The sequence below is a fragment of the Danio rerio genome, chromosome 12 (assembly GCF_052040795.2).
Source record: "Danio rerio strain M-AB ecotype USA chromosome 12, GRCz13ab, whole genome shotgun sequence".
Lineage (NCBI taxonomy): Eukaryota > Metazoa > Chordata > Actinopteri > Cypriniformes > Danionidae > Danio > Danio rerio.
Genome location: NC_141032.1, coordinates 19,272,669 through 19,295,423, shown reverse-complemented (window position 1 = coordinate 19,295,423; position 22,755 = coordinate 19,272,669). Strand labels below are relative to the sequence as shown.

Here is a 22,755-nt window from a genome sequence, read left to right as displayed (position 1 = left end):
CGCACTGGCGCCATTGTTCTGTGGCTGCCGTCACATCATCCAGGTGGATGCTGCACACTGGTGGTGGTGTGGAAAGACCCCTCCTTATGAATGTGAAGTGCTATGGGTGTATTACCATACATGAAAAATGCGCTATATACACATTACATTATATAACATAACATAGCATAACATAACTTTATTTAAAATTAATCATGTTTCAACTAAATCTTTTTAGCGCTATTTTAAGGTTTAACATAATATTTATTTTTTGTATTTATCATAAGTTGAGATGACAAAATTGTTTTTTGATTCAACTAAAAAATATAAGGCAGTAAGAATTTTTCAAGGCAGCATGTGCACTATCCGGCATCAGACCGGTTCCAGATTTGAAAGCAAAGAATGATGTATAGCTGGAAGCAAAAGCAATTTACTATTGGTATAGCAAAATAAAAACATGAATGAACATTACAAGTTATGTTGACATGGGCAAGAAACATTACAGATAATCGCTGAATTACTGTTTTCAGTCCACCGCAGAATGATATTAATAAAACATCTGCTGAACTGTTACACAAGGCATTACATTTATCTAACACTATTTAAAACTCAGGAAAACATGACATTATTATGTGTATTATTATAACAAATTAACGAGTGTTTTGATGATGAGTGTATGATCCTCCTTTTCATTGCAGATAGTTTTAACCTGATCAAATGTCTACCAATAAATATTGCCATTAGACACATTGGAGCATCTCTAAAAATAACAAAATAATGTAAACATTAAGTATGTGTAATATTGAACATAAATATATATAAAAAAAATTCTAAAACTAATTAAATAAAAAAATATTACTACATGCATTGTTAAGAAACTACTTTCACAAGTCTAAATGTTTAACCCAAACGTTTAAAAAGTGGCAGACCACATTACATGCTGCATTTAAAAAAAAAAAAGTTTATTTTCATAAATGCACAATATCAATAACACTTTGTTCTTGCATTATAATTTGACCAACGTGTGTCATTTTTCTGCTTCAGCACAGGAGTTTTCCGGCTCACCAGTGCTGGAATGGGAGAAGTGGCCGGATGCAGATTGAAAGGTTTTCACCCCCACTCGAAAGACCCTCCTCTGTTCACTGTAAGAATTTTCTGAACCAGCTGTGAATATGGAAATCAGAAGCTATTTATTCCTTTTTATTTAAAAAACCATAACGCTGAAAGCGAAACGCATTTAGAGAAGTGAAACATTTCCAATTTTTTTCTGTTTGCAGATTTGCAAGCACATTGTGGTGAAAGACTCAAAAACGATAGTCCTGGACCTCAGGTGACAGAGGAAGATGGAAAATATCAGTATCAACAAACCATTGAGAATTTCTATTTATATCTTTCTTTACTTGAAGGCTTTTTTGTATTTATTTATTTTACAAAAAGGTACTGTGACAGAACCCCTCAGCTGCGCTGTTTGCTGTGAGCAGGTTTAGTGAAGTTGGTGTTTTTTGTTTTTTTTTTTTAGATCATCATCATCATGCGCTTTTTGTTCGTGGCCAGTATGTTCTAGTCAGAACGTGTGGTATATTTGGACGCCCATTTTGCTTGTTTGTCCTCAAGATGGCGCCATTTATTAAGGCATACTGTACAATAAGGCTGCTAAAATGTGAACTGTTTTCAGGACTTTTTACAAAAGTGTGTATGATTTGCCTTTAATATATCACTGATATCACGTGCAGTTATCTCTTTAACACAATATACACTGAATAACCAATAGTTTGTTTTTTTAACAAAAACCTAACAGATTTTTTTAGACTCAGACTCAACTTTAGAGAGTCCATTATTATTTTTAATGGTCAAATTAATAAAGATGCAATATAAGGCAGGAGATCAACTTTAAAATAATGCAATACAGACTATAATTTAGATTTTCTCTTCAGTTTAATAACACTTAGAATATCCCAATTACCCGATGTTGGTGAGTGAGCTTTTTTCTTTTCTTTCTTTTTTTCTTTTTTTTTTTCTTTTTTTTTTTACAATGTGGATCTGGTTACAGGAAAGTGATTTTTGAAAAGTATAAACAAGATTGGGATCTCTTAGTGCACACCAAAGCTCCTGTAACAGAACAGGCCTGTTTACAGGCAACAGATTTCAGCCTTGACTGCGCTAATCTCAGGGTATACCATTCCCTCATTTTAACCAACTGATTTTGTTTTGGTCTCCACTACTTTTGTGGTTTGAGAAGGAAGCTTTTTTTGTGAGCAGTGGAAGATTGCAGAAGTGTTTGTTTTGTCTGTTGTGGATTGGATTGTTTCTCCAGCGTGTAGCTGTGTGTGCCAATGGCTCCACTGATGCTGTGCTGTTGTGGCTCTTTGTGAACAGGACAGTACAAGGAGGCTTTTGTGTCTGTTCAAGCACCATTCTTTCCTCAACGCCTTTGTTAATAAAAGTGACAAAGATAACAAAAAAATCTGGTTTCTCTTTGATACACAATGACACTGCAATCTGTAAATGATCTGGATTAAAACGTTACATCATTTTACAAAACTAAATGATTCATATATTGTGATGAAAAGAGCTGTTTGATTCATCACAGGCATGAAACCAGTCATATGCCTCAACATGTCAGATGTCTTTTGGGCATTTGATGTTTTTATTTTTCGTTCATTTTAATTTTGTGGGGAGTTAAAGGACATTTTTGACTTTCCTAAATTAATTGAAATCAACTAATTCTCATTGTTTATGATTACTGGCAGATAAAAATTATTTCAATAATATTATTGTTACAAATAAAATGTATTTATGGTGGTTTCTTCTGCTGTGACGACCCCTGATAAATCAGGGACTAAACCAAAGAAAATTAAAGAATGAAAATGAACTATATATATATATATATATATATATATATATATATATATATATATATATATATATATATATATATATATATATATATATATATATATAAGAAATAATAAAACAATAAATTATAAACTAGTTATAATTTTAATTGAAATGAAGCTCAAAAACTTGTATATATTACAAAGATGCTCTGCATATTATTTAAAGATTGTATTTTCATGATATTTTTCAGGCTGGAGAATGCTGCCATTTTACAGAGATATACTCAGTGGTTTACCAAGACCACTGGAAGACTGTGTACACAGCCATTGTTAAATAAGTCAATCTAAAAATAATATTATGGCTGGCAACTTTTTCCAACTTTTTTTTTTTTTTTTTTTTTGTAGAAAGATATTTTGTTTTAACTATAATATATAGTATATTAACTATATTCAGTAAATGACGATGGTGAGGGAAATGGAGACAATAGATATTAATATAATAGTTATTTAGTAATGTAAAAAATAATATTTGTTTTAAATTATTTTACATTTTTTATTAATTTTTAAAAAATATTTCCCAAATGATGTTTAACAGAGCAAGGGAATTTTCACAGTATGTCTGATAATATTTTTTCTTCTGAAGAAAGTCTTATTTGATTCATTTTGGCTAGAATAAAAGTTTTTAATTTGGCAGTTTTTAATTTGTTAAAAGCCATTTAAGGTCAAAATTATTAGCCTCTTTAAGCTACATATTTCTTTCAATAGTCTACAAAACAAACCATTGTTATACAACAACTTGCCTAATTACCCTAACCTGCCTAATTAACCTAGTTAAGCCTTTAAATATCACTTTAAGCTGTATATAAGTGTCTTGAAAAATATCTAGTAAAATATTATTTACTGTCATCAAGATAAAATAAATCATTTATTAGAAATAAGTTTTTAAAACTATTATTATAGTTATATAATAGTATATATATATATATATATATATATATATATATATACATATATGTATGTATATATATATATATATATATATATATATATATATATATATATATGTATATATATATATATATATATATGTATATATATATATATGTATATATATATGTATATGTATATATATATATATATATATGTATATATATATATATGTATATATATATATGTATATGTATATATATATATATATATATATATATATGTATGTATATATATATATGTATGTATGTATATATATATATATATATATATATATATATATGTATGTATATATATATATATATATGTATGTGTATATATATATATATATATATATATGTATGTATATATATATATATATATATATATATATATATATATATATATATATATATATATATATACATATATATACATATACATATACATATACATATATATATATATATATATATATATATATATATATATATATATATATATATATATATATATATATATATATATATATATATATTTTGCTGTTATAATAAAAAAACATTGGGTGTATCTGCAAGCCCAGACAGCTGCCCTATTAGCAAGTGACTCAGAGGCAGAGTTTGTACACTTTAGCAAAAATCAACAGACTGCATTACAATTTAATCACACAACAAATATGAGAGTTTTTGGCTATAAAAAACGAAATATTTCCTTAGTACTACAATACTAACTTGTCTAGCTAAATGATCAGAAATGGAATGCACAATAGACAAGAAGTGAAGCAGAATTTGGATTTGGACATGCCTTGATGCCTTCATGCCTTGGAATTTTGAAGCTGTTGTACAATATACTTTAGGAATGTGAAGGTTAATCTTTCACAACTTTCATTTTCCTTCAGCTTAGTCTCTGATTTATCAGAGGTTGCCACAGCGTAATGGACCGTCAACTATTTAACCATGTTTTATGAAGCAGATACGCTTTCAGCTGCAACCCAGTACATGGAAACATCCATACATTCTCTCATTCAAGCTCATACCCATACACTATGGCCAATAGTTTATTAAATTCACCTATAGCGCATGTCTGTGGACTGTGAGCGAAGCCGGAGGAAACCTGCAAACTCCATGCAGAAATACCAACTGGCCCATCTGGGACTCGAACTAGAAACCTTCCTGCTGTTAAGCAACAATGTTAATCACCGCCTCATTTTTTTCACTTGTGTTTTGGATTTTTTTTTTGTACCGTGTTGTTTTTCTTAGTTTTTCTCAGTAGTGAGCAATGAAAAGACAAATTAATTATTGCTGAGCTTTATTCCTTCATATGAAATCCAAACAGACTGCCTGAAAGCCGACATGCAGTTGTGTTTCCTCGTAGCATTTAAACACAATAGGAAGAATAACACGCTCTCCTCATCTCTGGAGTCTCACCACCCTAAAAAAAATCCCCCCAATCTTCTTTATTGGCAGCACGTTCAAGCTTAATAACCCAACCGAAAACACCTCTATATGGTCATGACATAATTAGATCAGAACATTCAAACAGAAGTGGGCAGTGCAAAGACAATACAATAGAGGGAAATAAAGGGCAGGTTCACAGTTTACAGGCTATGAAGCAATAGCAGAATTACGGGACCAGGAGGGGGCTGGAGGTGTCGTCTAGAAGCACTTGCGATGCACAATAGAGGGTCCGGCTTCATCATACTCCTGCTTGCTGATCCACATCTGCTGGAAGGTGGAGAGAGAGGCCAGGATGGAGCCGCCGATCCATACTGAGTACTTGCGCTCAGGTGGAGCGATTATCTGAGTACAAACACAGTACAGTTAGTTTTGTGTTGTTAAGAGACTTCTATTAATATATATATATATTTTAATTAGTAATTCAGATTATGGTACTTAAGTCATCTGTAGTAAATGTGTAGTCTGTTATTGAGTATTACAGATTACATGAGAAACTTTAGTCAGTATCAGTATTACACTGTAAAAACCAACAGTCAACTTTATCAAATGAAATAAGTGTAGTTAACTCAATATTGACTGAAAGTTAATTCTACTAATTTGAAAAGAGTTTTAAAGTCATTGTTGAAGGTAATGGGTTAAATACCTCATTATTTTAATTTAAATGGAGTAAGTTCACAGTACTCAGATAGATTCGTTTTTTTTTTTTTTTTTTTTACCTCAAATGGTTTGTCTCAATCGGTTTCCTCAAACAGTTTGAGTTGCCTTAACTTATTGGGTTTTAAAGTACTTAGTTGGTTTGAGTTCTGTTCATTTATTGGGCTTTACTGTGCTCAAATTGCTTCGTTTACTCAAATGGATTTGTTCACAGTACTCATCGGGATTAGTTTTTGAACTTAAATGGTTTGTTGCAATAAGTTTCCTCAAATGGTTTGAGTTACCCTAATTATTAGGTTTTACGGTGTAGTTATGTGGTTAGTAATGTTTTATTTACTTTTGCCATCATATTGATCTAAACCAGGGATGGGCAAACTTGATTCTCGAGGGCCGGTGTCTCTGCAGAGTTTTGTTCCAACACTAGTCAAACACACCTGAGCAGCGTGCTAATCAGTGTCTTTAAGATCCCAAGAAATCTATAAGCAGGTGTGTTTGATTAGGGTTGGAGCTAAACTGTGCAGGACACCGGCCTTACAGGGCCGAGTTTGCCCACCCCTAATCTAAACTGTTATATAGGTGGAGCAATAAGGGATGGTACAGCCAAAAATGAAAAATCTGTCATCATTTACTAAACCTTTACTTTTTTCAAACTATTATGAGTTTCTTCTGTTGAATATAGAAGAATATATTTAAAAGAAAGCTGAAAACCTGTAACCATTGACTTCCATAGTAAGAAATATTAATACTATTGATGTCAATGGTTACAGGTTTCCAACTTAAAATACAAGCTTTTGTGGTCAAAAAAAGAATGAATCACAAAAGGGTATATTAGGGTATATTGAGTTTAGTGTTATTTTTGGGTGAACTATCCCTTTAAATGAGAACATATAAGGTAAAGTTCTTTTAAACAGTGCTTATGCACTTTTATTAATACTGTGGATTCATTTTTATCTGTTACAATTGTAGTTTCAAGATACACAGCTATTTTTTCTTTATTTCAAATATGTTATTCAGTTAAGAATGCAATTAAACGCAATGGAAGCAGCTTCAAGACACAAAATCTAAACCTTGAACTGAAGAGATAATCACTTTGATTTTTTTTAATGGAAATATTACAGTAAATCTCCCACATTTCTAAATATGTAGCACTCTATCACTGCAGTCCACTTATTTTGGTATTTAAAAAAATGCTTGAATGATTCAATGAATCAGCATTTTTGAACAAATAAGTAACTATGCGCTTTTGAAAGAATTTCTAGTTGAAACAGCTGATTTAACTGTTTAATTCTATTCATATAGTCTGTCACCACTGGCTTGCTTGGTCTGGGACTTGTGGAGCTGTGCATCGATGAATTTGCTCTTCAGTATTTGGACTTTTAGCAGTGAAATTTAAACCACACCGAACTCAACTAAACTGAACTCTGAAAACTGAATTGAAACTACATTGTAAATGCTCTATCGAAATAAAGATGAATTAAATCGAGAATTTAAGAACTATAAAAATGACATGTCTTATTTCCATGTCAGCTGCTCTCCCTGTGATCGTACGCACAGCCAAAGTGTCATTTAGAAATAAGTGTGTCTATGTGTTTGATTAACAATAAAATATGTGGCAGAAAATGAATCTATAATGTAAGATTTATAATAGCAATTAAATTGTATATTGATAATCAGCCCGTGCTAACCTTGATCTTCATGGTGCTGGGAGCCAAAGCAGTGATCTCCTTCTGCATCCTGTCTGCAATGCCTGGGTACATGGTGGTACCGCCAGACAGCACATTGTTGGCGTACAGATCCTTACGGATGTCAATGTCGCATTTCATGATGCTGTTGTAGGTGGTTTCATGAATACCAGCAGATTCCATCCCTGACAAGAAACAAAGAGTTAATGTCTACAAACATATCTGTTATTTTTATATCCATTTTCACAATTATGTTTTATTTGACATCAGAGTTCATTTGCAAAAAAAAAAAAAAAGATTTATAAAAGAAAATAATAAAAATCATGTTATTTGTTTTTGCAAATGAACTCTTCAAATGCATCATTAATCATTTATATTAGGGCTGTCAACCAATTAATCACGATTAATCAAATTCCACATTAATAGTTTGGATTTACATAATGTATGTCTATTCAATGTGTATAAATATGGTTTATTTTAATTCATTCATTTTCCTTCAGCTTAGTTTCTTTATTTATCACCACAGCGGAATGAACCGCCAACTTATCCAGCATATGTTTCACACAGCGGATGCCCTTCCAGCTGCAACCCAGTACTGGGAAATACAATACTACATAATATATAAATACAATTAATTTTTGATGTGATTAATCATGGTGAATCTTTAGACAGCACCAATTTATATCAAGGTGCTCTAATTTGATTGATGTAAAAGAGATGAGAGATCACCGATGAAGGACGGCTGGAACAGCGTCTCAGGACAGCGGAACCTCTCATTGCCAATGGTGATGACCTGTCCATCGGGAAGCTCATAGCTCTTCTCCAGAGAGGAGGAAGAGGCAGCGGTGGCCATCTCATTCTCAAAGTCCAGAGCCACGTAGCACAACTTCTCCTTGATGTCACGGACGATTTCTCTTTCAGCTGTAGATGAGACACAAGAGTCACTCAGAAAATTAATCAAATTAATTATTGATTTATTTAAAAAATTGCTAATTTTTTTTTTAGAATTTTTAATTTCTACTAATTGGATTATATCTGTTATTTTTCTTATCTGATAAGACAAAAATCCCGTAAATAAATACTCACTTATTAGCCCCCCAACCCCCTCCCTGATTTTTTTTTTTCTTTTTTAAATATTTCCCAAATTATGTTGAACAGAGCAAGAAAATTTTCACAGTAAGTATGAAAATATTTTTCCTTCTAGAGAAATTCTTATTTGTTTTATTTTGGCTACAATAAGAGCAGCTTTGAAATATTTTTAAATCAATTTAAGGTCAAAATTATTAGCCTACTTGAAGCTTTATATTTTTTCGATAGTCTACAGAACAAACCATTGATATACAACAACTTTCCTATTGTCCATATCCTGCGTAGTTAACCTAATTAACCTAATAAAGCCTTTAAATGTCACTTTATGCTGTATAGAAGTGTCCTGAAAAAATCTAGTCAAATATTATTTACTGTCATCATGGCAAAGATAAAATAAATCAATTATTAGAAATGAGTTGTTAAAACAATTATGTTTGGAAATGTGTTGAACAAATCTTCTCTACATTAAACAGAAATCAAGGGACAAAAATAAGTAGGGTTTTCTAATAGTTCTGGCTTGTACTCTTTATATTTACTGTACATACTGTATGTGTCCAAACCCACCAGTGGTGACGAATGAGTAGCCTCGTTCAGTTAGGATCTTCATGAGGTAGTCAGTGAGATCACGGCCGGCCAAGTCCAAACGCATAATGGCATGTGGAAGAGCGTAGCCCTCATAAATGGGTACGTTATGGGTGACACCATCACCAGAGTCCAGCACAATGCCTGTTGGAGAAGAACAAAGCGCTTGTTAATGTGCAGCTTTGAAGGCAAGCTCGGGCTGTGTCCTGTTTGACAGGAGATCTGACCTGTTGTGCGTCCAGAAGCATAGAGAGACAGCACTGCTTGAATAGCTACATACATGGCTGGAACATTGAAGGTCTCAAACATGATCTAAACAAAGTCAGAACAGCACTGTTAATGAACACAGACAGCAATCAAACAATAGTTTTACGATTTATTAGATGGCAAAGTAAAATAAATGGTCCTGATACCTGGTCGTTAGACATTGTAATAAAGTCTCAAGATCAAAAACAACACATATGTTTTTTCATACAAATGTTTTTTTTTTTTTTTTAATGGGTAGTTTAAAACAATGATTTGCAAGTTGAATCATGTCATTACTTCTGCAAATTTTCTAATAGCAAAATAAAATATTCATTGGTAATAGTTAAAACACGGTTGGGGCAGCACAGTGGTGCAGTGGGTAGCACAATCGCCTCCCATCAAGAAGGTCACTGGTTTGAGCCCCGGCTGGGTCAGTTGGCATTTCTGTGTGGAGTTTTGTGCATGTTTTTCCCGTGTTTGTGTGGGTTTCCTCTGGGTGCTCCGGTTTCCCCTCACAAGTCCAAAACCATGTGGTATACCTGTAGGTGAATTGGTAAGCTAAATTGTCCGTAGTGTATGTGTGTGAATGAGTGTGTATGGATGTTTCCCAGTACCGGTTTGTAGCTGGAAGGGCATTCGCTGCGTAAAACATATGCTGGATAAGTTGACGGTTCATTCCACTGTGGGGACCCCAGATTAATAAAAAGACTAAGGCGAAAAAAAAGAATGAATGAATAAAAAACTGTTCTTTTAAACTTTATTTTTAATAAAAAGTTTTGAAAAAATTATCATCTGTTTTTGATGTTGATACACACACTGTAATACTCATTCATTCATATTCGTTATGCTTAATCCCTTATTTGGAGCTGCCACAGTGGAATGATCCACCAACTATTCCAGCATATGTGTTTTATACAGCTGATGCGGTTCCAGCACTCACACACTATGGCCAATTTTGTTTACCCAGTTTGCTTGTACTGCATGTCTTTGGACTGGAAGGAAACCCATGCAAACTCTGGGACAACACGCAAACTTCACACAGAAATGCCAACTGGCCCAGATGAGACTTGAGCCAGGGATGTTCTTGTTGTAAGATGACCCTGCTAACCACTAAGCCACTATGCCACCTACTGTAATACTTATTAATTTTCTTTTCAGCTTAGTCCCTTTTCTTAATCTGGGGTCGCCACATTGGAATGAACCGCCAACTTATCAAGCATATATTTTATGCAGCGGAAACCTTTCCAGCTGCAATCCATTACTGGGAAACATCCATACACTCATTCACACACATACACTAATGTATGGACTGTGGGAGGAACCGGAGCTCCTGAAGGAAACCCACGCAAATACTGGGAGAACATGCAAACTCCACACAGAAATTCCAACAGAAAACAGCGACCCTCTTGCTGTAAAACGATTGTGCTAGCCACTGCGACCCCTGTTCTGCCCCTACCGTAATACTAAAAAACAAAATAAAGGCTGCTGAAAAATTAGCTTTGCCATCACTGGAATAAATTATTTACATTATTTAACATCATTACTGTGCTTTACTGGCAGAATTACTGTGATCACAAACATTAAAACAAAAAGAAGCATAATGATTTGTACTGGAAACGACAGAATTTACACAGATTTGTTGTCCTAAAATCAGTGGTGTGTAAATTAGCGAAAGTTACGAATACATAGATTACTGTAACTGAGTAGTAATTTATTCATTCATTCTTTTACTTTTCCGCTTAGTCCCTTTATTAATCAGGGGTCACCACAGCAGAATGAACCGCCAACTTATCCAGCATATGTTCTACGTAGTGGTTGCCCTTCCATCTGCAACCCAACACTGTGAAACACCCATACACACTCCTTCACACACATACACTGCGGCCGATTTAGCTTATTTAATTCACCTATTGCGCATCTCTTTGGGCTTGTGGGGGAAACCGGAGCACCCAGAGGCAACCCACACAAACATGGGGAGAACATGCAAACTCTACACAGAAATGCCAATTGACCCAGAAACAGATTGACCCTCAGACACGGACGCTTTATTAATGTGGCATGTACAGTGTGGAAGCATTAAATTGTCCACGAAAATGCTAAATTGTTACATGAAAAACTGTTGCATGTCACTGATGAGAAGATAAAGATAACTACTGTATTATTACTGAAATTGTACATGAACAAATTGCTTCTATTCTATCAATGCAGTACGAGCTGGTTTGCATACTTGTAGCTTGATAATCAGAGTTCAAAGTGCAAACCCCAAGCATTAACATTCTGTCACAGCAAGACTTTTGTCCCTTAGGATATACAGTTTTTTGTATGTAAACTCAGCAATCTGCTTTCATTTGGCTCATTATTCACTCACACTTATCTCAGATTTAAAATGTATAGTTCTTGAAAAGCAAAACATTAAACTTATATAACATAATGTTAGTGTAACTTACATATTAAAAGCTGCTTTTGAAAAAAAATTGAAGAAAGGGAATGTATATTATATGTTAAAAAATGTAATATATATGTTTTTGTTAAAATATTTGATTTGATATTAAATTTATACTACATGAGTTTTTTTATTTTGTTGACTTTTTTTATATTGCACATACAGGCATATGTCAAACATGTATGATATAATGGTTGTGATATGACAAAAACAATAATGAATAATTTATTAGGAAATTTCTCAAAGTTTATTCGCAAGGCTTAACCTTTATGGATCATCTGTGTGCATTTCATGCATTATTTAGCACTGAAACATGATATACAGTAGTGAAATTCCACAAAGTAAAGTGCTGTAGGTGTTTTGTGATACTCGTGTAGGCGTATCTCAACGATTGATCTCAACAACGTGACTGTTTAAAGTGAAATCTTCACGTTTTCTCTGCATGAGTTTCTCATTCATAAGAATTCAGCTCTAACCTGTTGCCTTCGGGCTTTAAAAAATGTTATTTTAAGTCTAGTTCTGGTATTTAAATGTTATTTTAATATTTAATTTCAAAGCATAATAGCTGTTTGCCATCTAACTGTATTAAAATAATAGCTTTTAATTCTTTATTTTTTAGGAACACAATTCATGAAAAACTTTGAGAAAATCAATTTTGTTTCTTTTTAAAGAGATAATAATCTCTCACTATTATAAATAGGTAACTAGAAGTAATGTACATGCTGCATTCTATATTAAATATATATTCAATTAATTTGAATGAAGTAGTAGTATAATGAAGTCGTGTACAAACTACCCAATGAATCCTTGTTTTTGAACAAAACTCACTTAACTAACTTCACTTGTTAAATTCTAGATAAAACTACTGTACATGGTGTAATGCTTTAGTTTATACACTCGTTATTTGGTAAGTCAAGTTATTTTTGAAAGTTATTTTGATCATGCTGTTAGTTTTATAAATGATTCTTACATTGTTGATTTATTGACCTTAATCGCTGTGTACGAGTGGGCGCAGCAATTTGAAAATCTTTGGTTTGACACTTCAGGTCTCATTCACTTGCATTCATTTTTAGACGTTAAAACAACTGGTTACGCTGCTTGATGTTACAAACTGATATATATATTTTTTATTGTCAGTATAGTCCAGAACGTTTTCTGCCATTTATTATTCCTAGCCATTTCTCTCATAGGCAACAGCGGAACACACGCAATTTTGAATAAGGTCAATACTGTATTTTGATGGTTTCTTTTACATATTTTGTCTACTATAAGTTACATTGCAACTAAATGCCAACTAATTCTCATAAGAGGATTAGTAGATTATGAGGGTGTCAATATAAGAAGGGAAGGCTTCGGTCTACACCTTTTTCAATAACTATGGTTTATTGATTTTATGAATAAAGTAGTGAGAACTGAAATAAAACTAATTGAATCTAATGAAACATTGAATGTAGTCTGTCAGCTTATAGTGTCTGTAAATATTAATGGACAGTCTATAAATAAGGACTGTGCAAAATGATGATGAAAATACTGTATGGACAAAATAAATACTCTATCGTTTCATATTATACTCTATTGTTTATTTCATGGTGCAATGTTACCATATTACATGGTGATGTTTACATTTTATTTAGCAATGTTTGTTATTTTTATGTTTGACCTGTAATCATTAATTTTGGAACCTATACATTCATTTAAATTTTCATCAAACATTTAAGCTCTAAATAAAGTGAGAAAAGAGATCACATATGAACAAATACACCTCTAAGTACATAATTTAAGATATAAAAAGCAATAGTCCTTTACATTTGGTCATTAAATGAACTAGTAATGGATTGAAATGAAAAAAAAATGGTACTAGAATGATACGGATATACATAATATATATCATTATCAGACTTACATTGTGGCTATATTGCCCAGCCCTACTGTTAATACTACTTAAAAAATTTGTTAACATGTAGTTGCAAGGTAACAAAATGTGTAAAAGGGACCATAAAAATAAATGTGTACCCATTATTGGGTTTCTCAGTGACACCTCTAACCTGGGTCATCTTCTCCCTGTTGGCTTTAGGATTAAGTGGGGCTTCTGTCAACAGAGTGGGGTGTTCCTCTGGAGCCACACGGAGCTCGTTGTAGAAAGAGTGATGCCAGATCTGGTGAACATAAACAATGGGCAACAATGAACAAACAATGATCAAATTCACTATTAAGAAAATAAACGGGCTAATGAACCATTTTGTGTGGAAATTGAAAGCTGATTCCCATTATTACAGAATGACAAACATCACATTCATTTTCCAAATAATACCCTCTGATGTGTGCATGTGTTAAAATATGACACCATGTGGTGTGAAATGAATGACGCTGGAATATTTTCAACGTGTGAGTCAGAGTTATTTGGAAAAGTGCTCTTGAGTAATGTAGATGTAAAAAGTTATATCACATGCTGCCTATTGTATGTAATATGGGAATACTGTGAAAATAAATTTGAGCCTAAAACAAGATAAGCCGTGTTTACCAAAAGAAGATATTTTTAGTGGACTGTTTTGTCTTGTGTGTTTATTTGGAATAATCTTGTTTAGGTTTGTTTCTGTTGGCTTGCTTGATAGGATCTGCTTACTTTTTCCATATCGTCCCAGTTTGTGATGATTCCGTGCTCGATGGGGTACTTGAGAGTCAGGATTCCCCTCTTGCTTTGCGCCTCATCACCAACGTAACTATCTTTCTGCCCCATTCCTACCATCACTCCCTAAGGGAAAAAAAGTGAAACCGTAGCACAACAAAAAAAAGTGAGTGACTTCCAGCTAACTCTGTCTTGATCTCTTACATACTTGAACGTAGACAGTCTGGGCTGGAGTCCAACTTTCCACAAAGTGATTGGATGTAGTTCAATAATAAAAACTTGAATGCATGACATAACATGAATTTTAGCAGAAGCCCAGGTTTAAGTGAATTTGCACATTAAACTATAGCTAGCCAAGGATACAAGCTAAATCTATTCAGTATTATTGTTTTGATGTGTCTACTTTCAATCAAGTGATAAATTTAGGCCAAGAATACAAAAAAAAATGTATATTACTATTGATATCTCAGAATTTTTAGCCCCCATTTGAATTCTTTTTTATTTTTTAAATATTTCCCAAATAATGTTTAACAGAGCAAGAAAATTTTCACAGTATATCTGATAATATTTTTTCTTCTGGAGAAAGTCTCCTTTGTTTTAATTTGGCTAGAATAAAAGCCGTTTTTAATTTTTTAAACATCATTTTAAGGTCAAAACTATTCCCCCCTTCAAGCTATTTTTTTCCGATAGTCTACAAAACAAACCATCATTATACAATAACTTGCCAAATTACCCTAACCTGTCTAGTTAACCTAATTAACCTAGTTAAGCCTTTAAATGTCACTTTAAGTTTTATAGAAGTGTCTTGAAAAATATCTAGTAAAATATTATTTACTGTCATCATGGCATATATAAAATAAATCAGTTATTAGAGATGAGTTATTAAAACTATTGTGTTTAGAAATGTGTTAAGAAAATCTGCTCTCCGTTAAACAGAAATTATACAGATAAACAGGGGGCTAATAATTCAGGGGGGCTAATCATTTTGACTTAATAATAATATTGGTAATATTAATAATAATATAGATTTACTGTATTCTTAATTTACTGTGTCTTCTACTCAATAGAATAGTTACCTATTTGTCTGAACAAAAAACAGCTTAGCATAAATCATTGAAGGCCATTAGCATCTCATTCAAAAAAAAAAAAAAAAGTAAAGTAAAATCATTGTGAAATAAATGTGATAATTTTTCAATTGGCTAAAAGGATTACAAATAGTAAAATTCAACTGTTTAACTCCAGTTGACTCGAAAAACGTGCCTATTTCCAAAAGAGTAAAGTGTTCTTTTAACTATGGGTCAATAATAAGATGATTAAGTAACATCTGAAGGCAATAGAGATGGCTTTCGACAAACCTGTCTTTGTCTCATGTTTTTGATATTCAATTGAATATGAAATAGACTTTTTTAATAAAATACACAAGCACACACATCCTCCCGCACACACTTAAATGCAATCACACACACATATCCTTGCCTTGCTTTTTGTCTTTCGAGTTTTTTATGTGACATACTGTAATGGACACTTTTCAAATTTCTGGGTTTCTCAGCAGCAGAAGTCATCACAGTTGGAAAAATGTACGGCACAGTGAATAGGAGAGTACAACAAATAATTTTATTACAATTCTACTTGCTGAAATAATAAAAGAAAAACTCCATGATGGTGTTATCAAGACTTTTAGAAAAAGGGAAAAAATTGTGGGAGACTGATGATGGCAGCTAGAGGAAAAAATATCGTCTAATTTCTTCTCAGCCCCATAGACACTGCATTAAGCTGTTATTTGTTTTTGTAACTTGACGCAAAGATGATATAATACGTACATAGATGCATAAAAATGTTAATAGGGCTTTTTAAAATCTAAATATTAACAACTTTCAAGGATTTAACATTATGATAACCAATAAACATGTCATAACACTCTTGTAAAAAGGGTCCATAAATAAATGGAAGTACTGGAAACATTACAGTAAAAAATAACATATTAAATCTGAAACTATTTAATAGTTGTGTTTAATAAAACTATTCACCTCTAAATCCTACCATAATGTCAACTGAAAACACAAAATATGGCCCAATAAAGGCACAATATAAAGGCACTATGAGTTATATATACAGTGCTCAGCATAAATGAGTACACGCCATTTTGAAGATTAATATTTTTATACATTTCTCAGTGAATATAGGTCATATATTTTTATGCATTTGAACAAAACAGATTTATTAAACAAATGTATTTATCAAGATAATGTTTTATTCACTGAACATCTTTCACTTTTAAAATAGAAAGATTATACATTTAAATTCATGTGAAATATTGCAAAAAAAATACAAATTGCTAAATTTCAATTATTTATTTTTCTCTCTCGATTTTTACTATTTTTTTATTTAAAATCAAATTTCATATTTTTCGTTAACATAAATTTGAACTATGAAAGTTATTTTGTTCAATTAGCTCCAGATTTATCATTAGTATGGATTAATTTAATGGTATATTATATATGAATATAATGTTTTAATTAAAAAATATGAAAATATGAATTTAAATGAAAGATTTGTCAGAGGTGTACTTCGATATGCTGAGCACTCTATGGGATTCTTTCTGTCAAAGAATGAAAAAAAGATTTTCCTAGTTCTGTTTTTTTCTGTTTTCCTTGTACTCTCTAATCCAGCCGCCATTACTAAATGAAATAGTAGAAACTCTCTGTGAGTTTATGATGATACATTTTACAGTTGAAATCAGAATGATTAGCCCCCCTTTGATTTTGTTTTACTTTTTAAATAGTTCCCAAATTATGTTTAACAAAGCAAGGAAATTTTACAGTATGTCTGATAATATGTATGTCTTATTTGTTTTATTTCAGCTAGAATAAAAGTTTTTTTTTTAAGCATTAAGGTCAAAATTATTCGCCCCTTTAAGCTACATATAATTTTCGACAGTCTACAGAACAAACCATTGTTATACAATGACTAATTATCCTAACCTGCCTAATTAACCTAGTTAAACCTTTAAATGTCAGTTTTAACTGTATAGAAGTGTCTTGAAAAATATCTAGTCCAATATTATTTACTGTCATCATGGCAAAGATAAAATAAATCAGTTATTAGAAATGAGTTATTAAAACTATTATATTTAAAAATGTGTTAAAAAAATCTTCTCTCCGTTTATCAGAAATTGTGGAAAATTAAACAGTAGGGCTAATAACTCAGGGGGTTTAATATTTTTAAGTTCAACTATGTATTGTTGAAAATGTTTGCCAAATATCTGTCCCCTTTAGGTTTAAAATTATTGATGGTCTGCTGTGCTTATTGCTGACTTGTGGTACAATAGGTGGTTTACCTGATGTCTGGGACGTCCCACTATGGAAGGGAACACCGCTCTGGGAGCATCATCCCCGGCGAAGCCTGCCTTACACAGTCCAGATCCATTGTCACACACCAGGGCAGTGCTTTCTTCGTCGTCACACATTTTCAGCTCGGATATCCTTTCTTACTCCAACAGGAGACAATCACTGCAAAAAAAACATCATTGCTTATATATTTTGAGTTATAATAGCCCATGACAACAATGTGTGTTGTTAATGTATTGTGTTAATTTCAGAACACCTTTGCTCCCAGTGGTAAGCTTAATCATATTCTGGAGACATTTCATATAAACTGGTGGTAACCCTTGATTTTTATGATCCATTTGAGTATTAGTAGACTGTAGTATGTCAGTTTAATATCTGGTGATACTGCTACTTCAACAGACATTTAACTGATTATAAGAAACTTTGCAAGTACATGTCAACTTAAACTAACCCTAACCGCAACCTAACAGTCTACTTATAATCTAATGAGAATTAGTTGCAATTGAACTTAAATTCAACAAACGGATCATCAAAGTAAAGCATGACCAAACTGAAAAAATTGTTCTTTCAAAGTTTTCTTTTTTCAGTTATCGGAGTCAGAAATCAGACCGGAAACAACCATTTATGTCTATGGGAGTTTTGTGTGATAAGACTGGACCGCACCCATTAAACTATAAATAGGAATAATAGGAATTCAAGGTGTTCCTGCTATGTTCATTCATAAACTAATTGATGCCTATCTTTCGTTTTCCAGGTAAGCATTAAGGAAGAAGTTTTGATTTCAAGCGTCAACTCTGCGTTGACATCATTCACATTTAATAATTCAAACTTTTGTAAAATAAAATATAATATACATAAAACAAACATCATTTTTGAGAAAGTATAATAATAAAGATGAGTAGTCCCAGTTGTTCATCTACACCAAATTAAAATGTACAAAAGTTTCAAATAACTGAAAATGACAATTACGGGTGAAAATATGTTCAATGTTGTAAAGTAAAACAAATTATTTGTGTAAAAATGAAACAACATGCTTATTTTGATAAGCATTAACCCTTTGACTGCCCCTCTACCAAACGGTTGACCATGTTTGAACTGTTTTAAATAATGAATGTTAAAGTCATTTAAATAATGACTGCTTTAAATAATGCTTCACACACAAAGCATTGTTAGTTTACAAAGAAAATCAAACAAATATAATCCTGTTGTACGACTACACTCGATTTTGGTTTTATTGTAAAAAAAAAAAAAAAAACAGCAACAAGAAAACATGTTAAATAAGAATCTGAAGTATTTTATTTCATGCTTCAAAAAATAAAGATTTAGTAGATTTTACAACCATTTAGTAGAGGCTGATATTTTAGAAACTATGGGATGTGTTAAAAAAGGCATTGAGTGTGGTAACTAGTGACATTAAGAGTTAAGAAATGCAATCCAAACATTTTTTTTCTTGGTGGGGTTCTTAAAGAGTTAACAAATAAATAAAAACATTTATTGCTAAAAATTGGCAAAACATAATGCAATAAGGGAAACCCATAATGGATTAATTTGTTAATTAATTTTTACACATTGATCAATAAATTTAAAGTGTTTAAAAAGTATTTTAAATGTCTTTTAAATGTAATTTTCTAAATATATGTTATATATCCTAAAAAGTTAGTAGTAACACAATTATAACAATACCAATACATTACGAAGAAAAATGTACTTTTATATATGTGCACACACACTCATGTATATGTACACACATTTCCTAAAGACCCTTGCTGAGAGCACCATGGGAAAACTTCCTAATTTGGAAATGATGGGGAAGCATGTCTGTCTTTGGTCTCTCCCTCTCTCAGTCTCTCTCTGCCTAATAGTTTATGAAAAAAGAGAGAGTGGGTGAGGAAAAGAGGGGACTGGTCAGCGGTCCAGAAGAACCATATTTAGTCAAAAACCTAACAAATCAGACAGGCTTCAACAGCCATTCAGAACCTCTCTTTAAAAAAACACTCACACCCACAGAGATTTTACTATAAAATCACAATAAAGATACTAAAATATGGATGCTTTAGACACAACCATGCAGAATTGTTCTTTAAAACTTTAAGTGCTTCTTTAAAGAAAAGGAAGATAGGTAGAAAATGTATCTTTCAGAAGGCACGTCTCTAGGAAAATCAATCCTCACAATCACATTTACAGAAATGTAGATCAAATCTTTCTCAGAAAACACTCTAACCAGCCAAAATATTTAAAGCCAGCTTACACCTGTGCAAAAAACAACAACAACAACAACAGCACTTCTTTGACCCTTTACACAGCGAGTTTCAAGAGTAATCAGATAAAGCTTGCAAAATAGAAAGAGAAGGAGGTGAGAGAAGCTAGGTGGCACTTACCCTGACAGTGCTGGGCCGGGGGGGTATTTAGCCACTTGGTGATGGTGTACACCTCACTGGTTTGTGGTGTACTTATGTAGTTTCCATCTCTGCTCACCACACCCTCTAACATCCCAAACAAGGAGCCTGGGCTGCACTCGGATCGGTAGCCTCACTCCACTAAAGCCTTATAGGGATGACTGGGAGAAAACACTCCAATCCGGGCAGCACCAGGGCGGCCTCTTGCCTCCTTACTCTGGGCATTCCAATGGACCTTTTCCTTTTTTCTCCTCAGAAATTGTGGGGACTTCACTATGCACGAGAATAAACACAGGGCTGGGCCTGATCTGCTACACAGACGCTCACCACGGCCCACACCTGAGAAGGAATGGCAAAGACATTTGGTCACTTAAGTACATAGGTCACACGAGTTTAAAAGTTTAAACTCCCAAGCTGTACTGTAAAAACAAAGCAAAAAGTAAATAAAATAAAATCTTATGCATACGTTTGGAACAGAAAATTTTGGCGGTTACAAAGCCTTGACTTTTCTAAACCGTGATATACCTTGAATACGTCCCATCATTATCGTCCCATGCCTACTCTCAGAAATAAAAAGGTACAATAGTGGTCACTGGGGTGGTACTTTTTCAAAAGGTACAAATTTGTACCCAAATGGTCCATATTAATACCTCAACGTTACATATTGGTACCTAAAAAAGTACAAACGTGTTCCTTTTAAAGTTTGTAGGTACTTATATGGTCACGCTCACACAATGAAGACAAGGATGGTTCACTTTTCATCAATTTATTCAAAACGCAGTGAATTGTTCAACAGGAGAAGCAGGTAAGTGATATTCTTAGATGGAGAGCAGAGGAGTACGTTGTTCACAACGTAAATAAGGATCTTCATTCAACCATCAGTATACAAAGTCACTACCCTTTATCACAGTGTGTGCATCCACAGGTTGGTAGAAACGTCCAGAGGAGAAGGGGAACATCAACAGAAGAAGGCGAGCCAGGGGGAGGTGAGGTGAACCATCTGACTTCAATTCCAGCGTTAAATGACTGGAAACAAGGAGTCTTTATGGGGGACTGTGATTACTGGTGCAGGTGAGTCTAATTAGAATTTAGGGGAGTGTGCATGGGTATGATGAGAGGTGGCTGGTGAAGGAGAGCAATTATAGGAGTTGAGGAAACAAGATGGTGAGACTGGTGATTGGAGCAGCAGTTAAAAACGAGCCGGGGATGAGACATATATATCTATATTGGTATATACATACCACAATAGACCCTTCAAGTACCATCCCAGTGACAGCTGTCGTACCTTTATTTCTGAAAGTGTAATATTATTAAAAGGTAATTGTATTTATTAAAAATGCTTACATGAACTTGTTAACTCTCTTAAATTAAGCATAACTCCAACAGCAAATTTATAATTGACATCTTACTTTGCCGTTTGAATGTTAAAGAGAGTAAAATGTTAAAAGTAAGTGTTATTCAGCATGTTTCTGTTAAAGATTTATATAGAGGGAGATCTGTTAGTGTTTAATGTTCTGTTATTTTGATATTTCAAGGGGTTTCTGTGCTATAAGGCCATAACCAGCTTACCGTGGTTTGGAAAAGTCATGGTTTTAAAACCGCCAAAATAACTGAATAAATAAAAAAGTTACACTGTTCCTACAGTGTTTTTTTTTTTTTTTTTTTACAAGTATTTTATTTAAATTTCTAAGGGAACCGTATCTGCAGCCGAAAAGCTCCCTCCACATCAAAAGCTACTGGTCAGCCTATGATTCAGGAAACATTTGAGAAAACAAATCACTTATGCACCAACAACTAACCATGGACCAAAACAGTGCAGTGGCTTACTTTATATCCAAAGCAAAGAAAGATAAGGTGGAACAGTGCCTCAGTGGTTAGTACTATAGGCCCACAGTAAGAAGGTTCTAGTCCTGGCTGGCCCAGTTGGCATTACTTTTTGGAGTTTGCATGTTCTCCCTGTGTTTGTGTGGGTTTTCTCCGGGTGCTCTGTTTTCCACCACAGTCCAAAGACATGGGCTATAGCTGAATTGGGTAAGCTATATTGTCTTTAGTGTATGTGTGTTAAAAAGACCATATATGGGTGTTTCCCAGTGATGGGTTGTATCTAGAAGGGAATCCTCTGCGTAAAACATATGCTGGAGAAGTTGGCGGTTCATTCTGCAGTGGTGACCTCTGATTAGTAAAGAGACTAAGCCGAAAAGAAAATCAATGAATAAATGAGTTACTTTGTAAATAATTACACCAAAAACTGCACACAAGTAATTAACAAGTCCTTTATGTTTGATGTTTGCTATAAAACTAAACCGGAAATCGAGGGTGGATGATGGCATTATATTAAAATTGCTTACTGCTCTGGATTTTGAACATTATTCGAAACATTTGGTATAATGTAAGTACAATTGTCTGAAAAAAATGTATAACACTGTTATTATATAAGTTGAGTGGAGTAAA

General features: G+C 33.1%; 2 protein-coding genes across 6 annotated transcripts in view; one reads left to right on the top strand and one right to left on the bottom strand.

Moving 5' to 3' along the window:
• The window catches only part of stambpl1 (STAM binding protein-like 1), a 44,839-nt gene extending 42,396 nt beyond the window's left edge, over positions 1–2,443 (top strand). For 2 of the 4 annotated variants that reach the window (XM_087276066.1, XM_087276065.1), the window contains exons 10-11: positions 1,029–1,123; positions 1,257–2,443. In XM_087276066.1, the coding sequence (XP_087132192.1) occupies positions 1,029–1,123; positions 1,257–1,456 (295 nt within the window). In that variant the 3' untranslated portion in view covers positions 1,457–2,443. Of the gene's footprint in view, positions 1–1,023; positions 1,124–1,256 lie in introns of all 4 variants that reach the window. The other 2 variants (XM_087276068.1, XM_087276067.1) reach the window with 1 other exon arrangement.
• Positions 2,444–5,073: 2,630 nt separating this feature from the next.
• Positions 5,074–20,336, bottom strand: acta2 (actin alpha 2, smooth muscle). 2 transcript variants are annotated; one of them, NM_212620.3, is given in 9 exon segments: positions 5,074–5,581; positions 7,579–7,760; positions 8,305–8,496; positions 9,229–9,390; positions 9,474–9,558; positions 13,981–14,091; positions 14,559–14,687; positions 17,899–18,070; positions 20,287–20,336. In NM_212620.3, coding segments are annotated over 8 exon segments (1,134 nt in total). In that variant the 5' UTR covers positions 18,028–18,070; positions 20,287–20,336; the 3' UTR covers positions 5,074–5,437.
• Between the last annotated feature and the right edge of the window lie 2,419 nt (positions 20,337–22,755).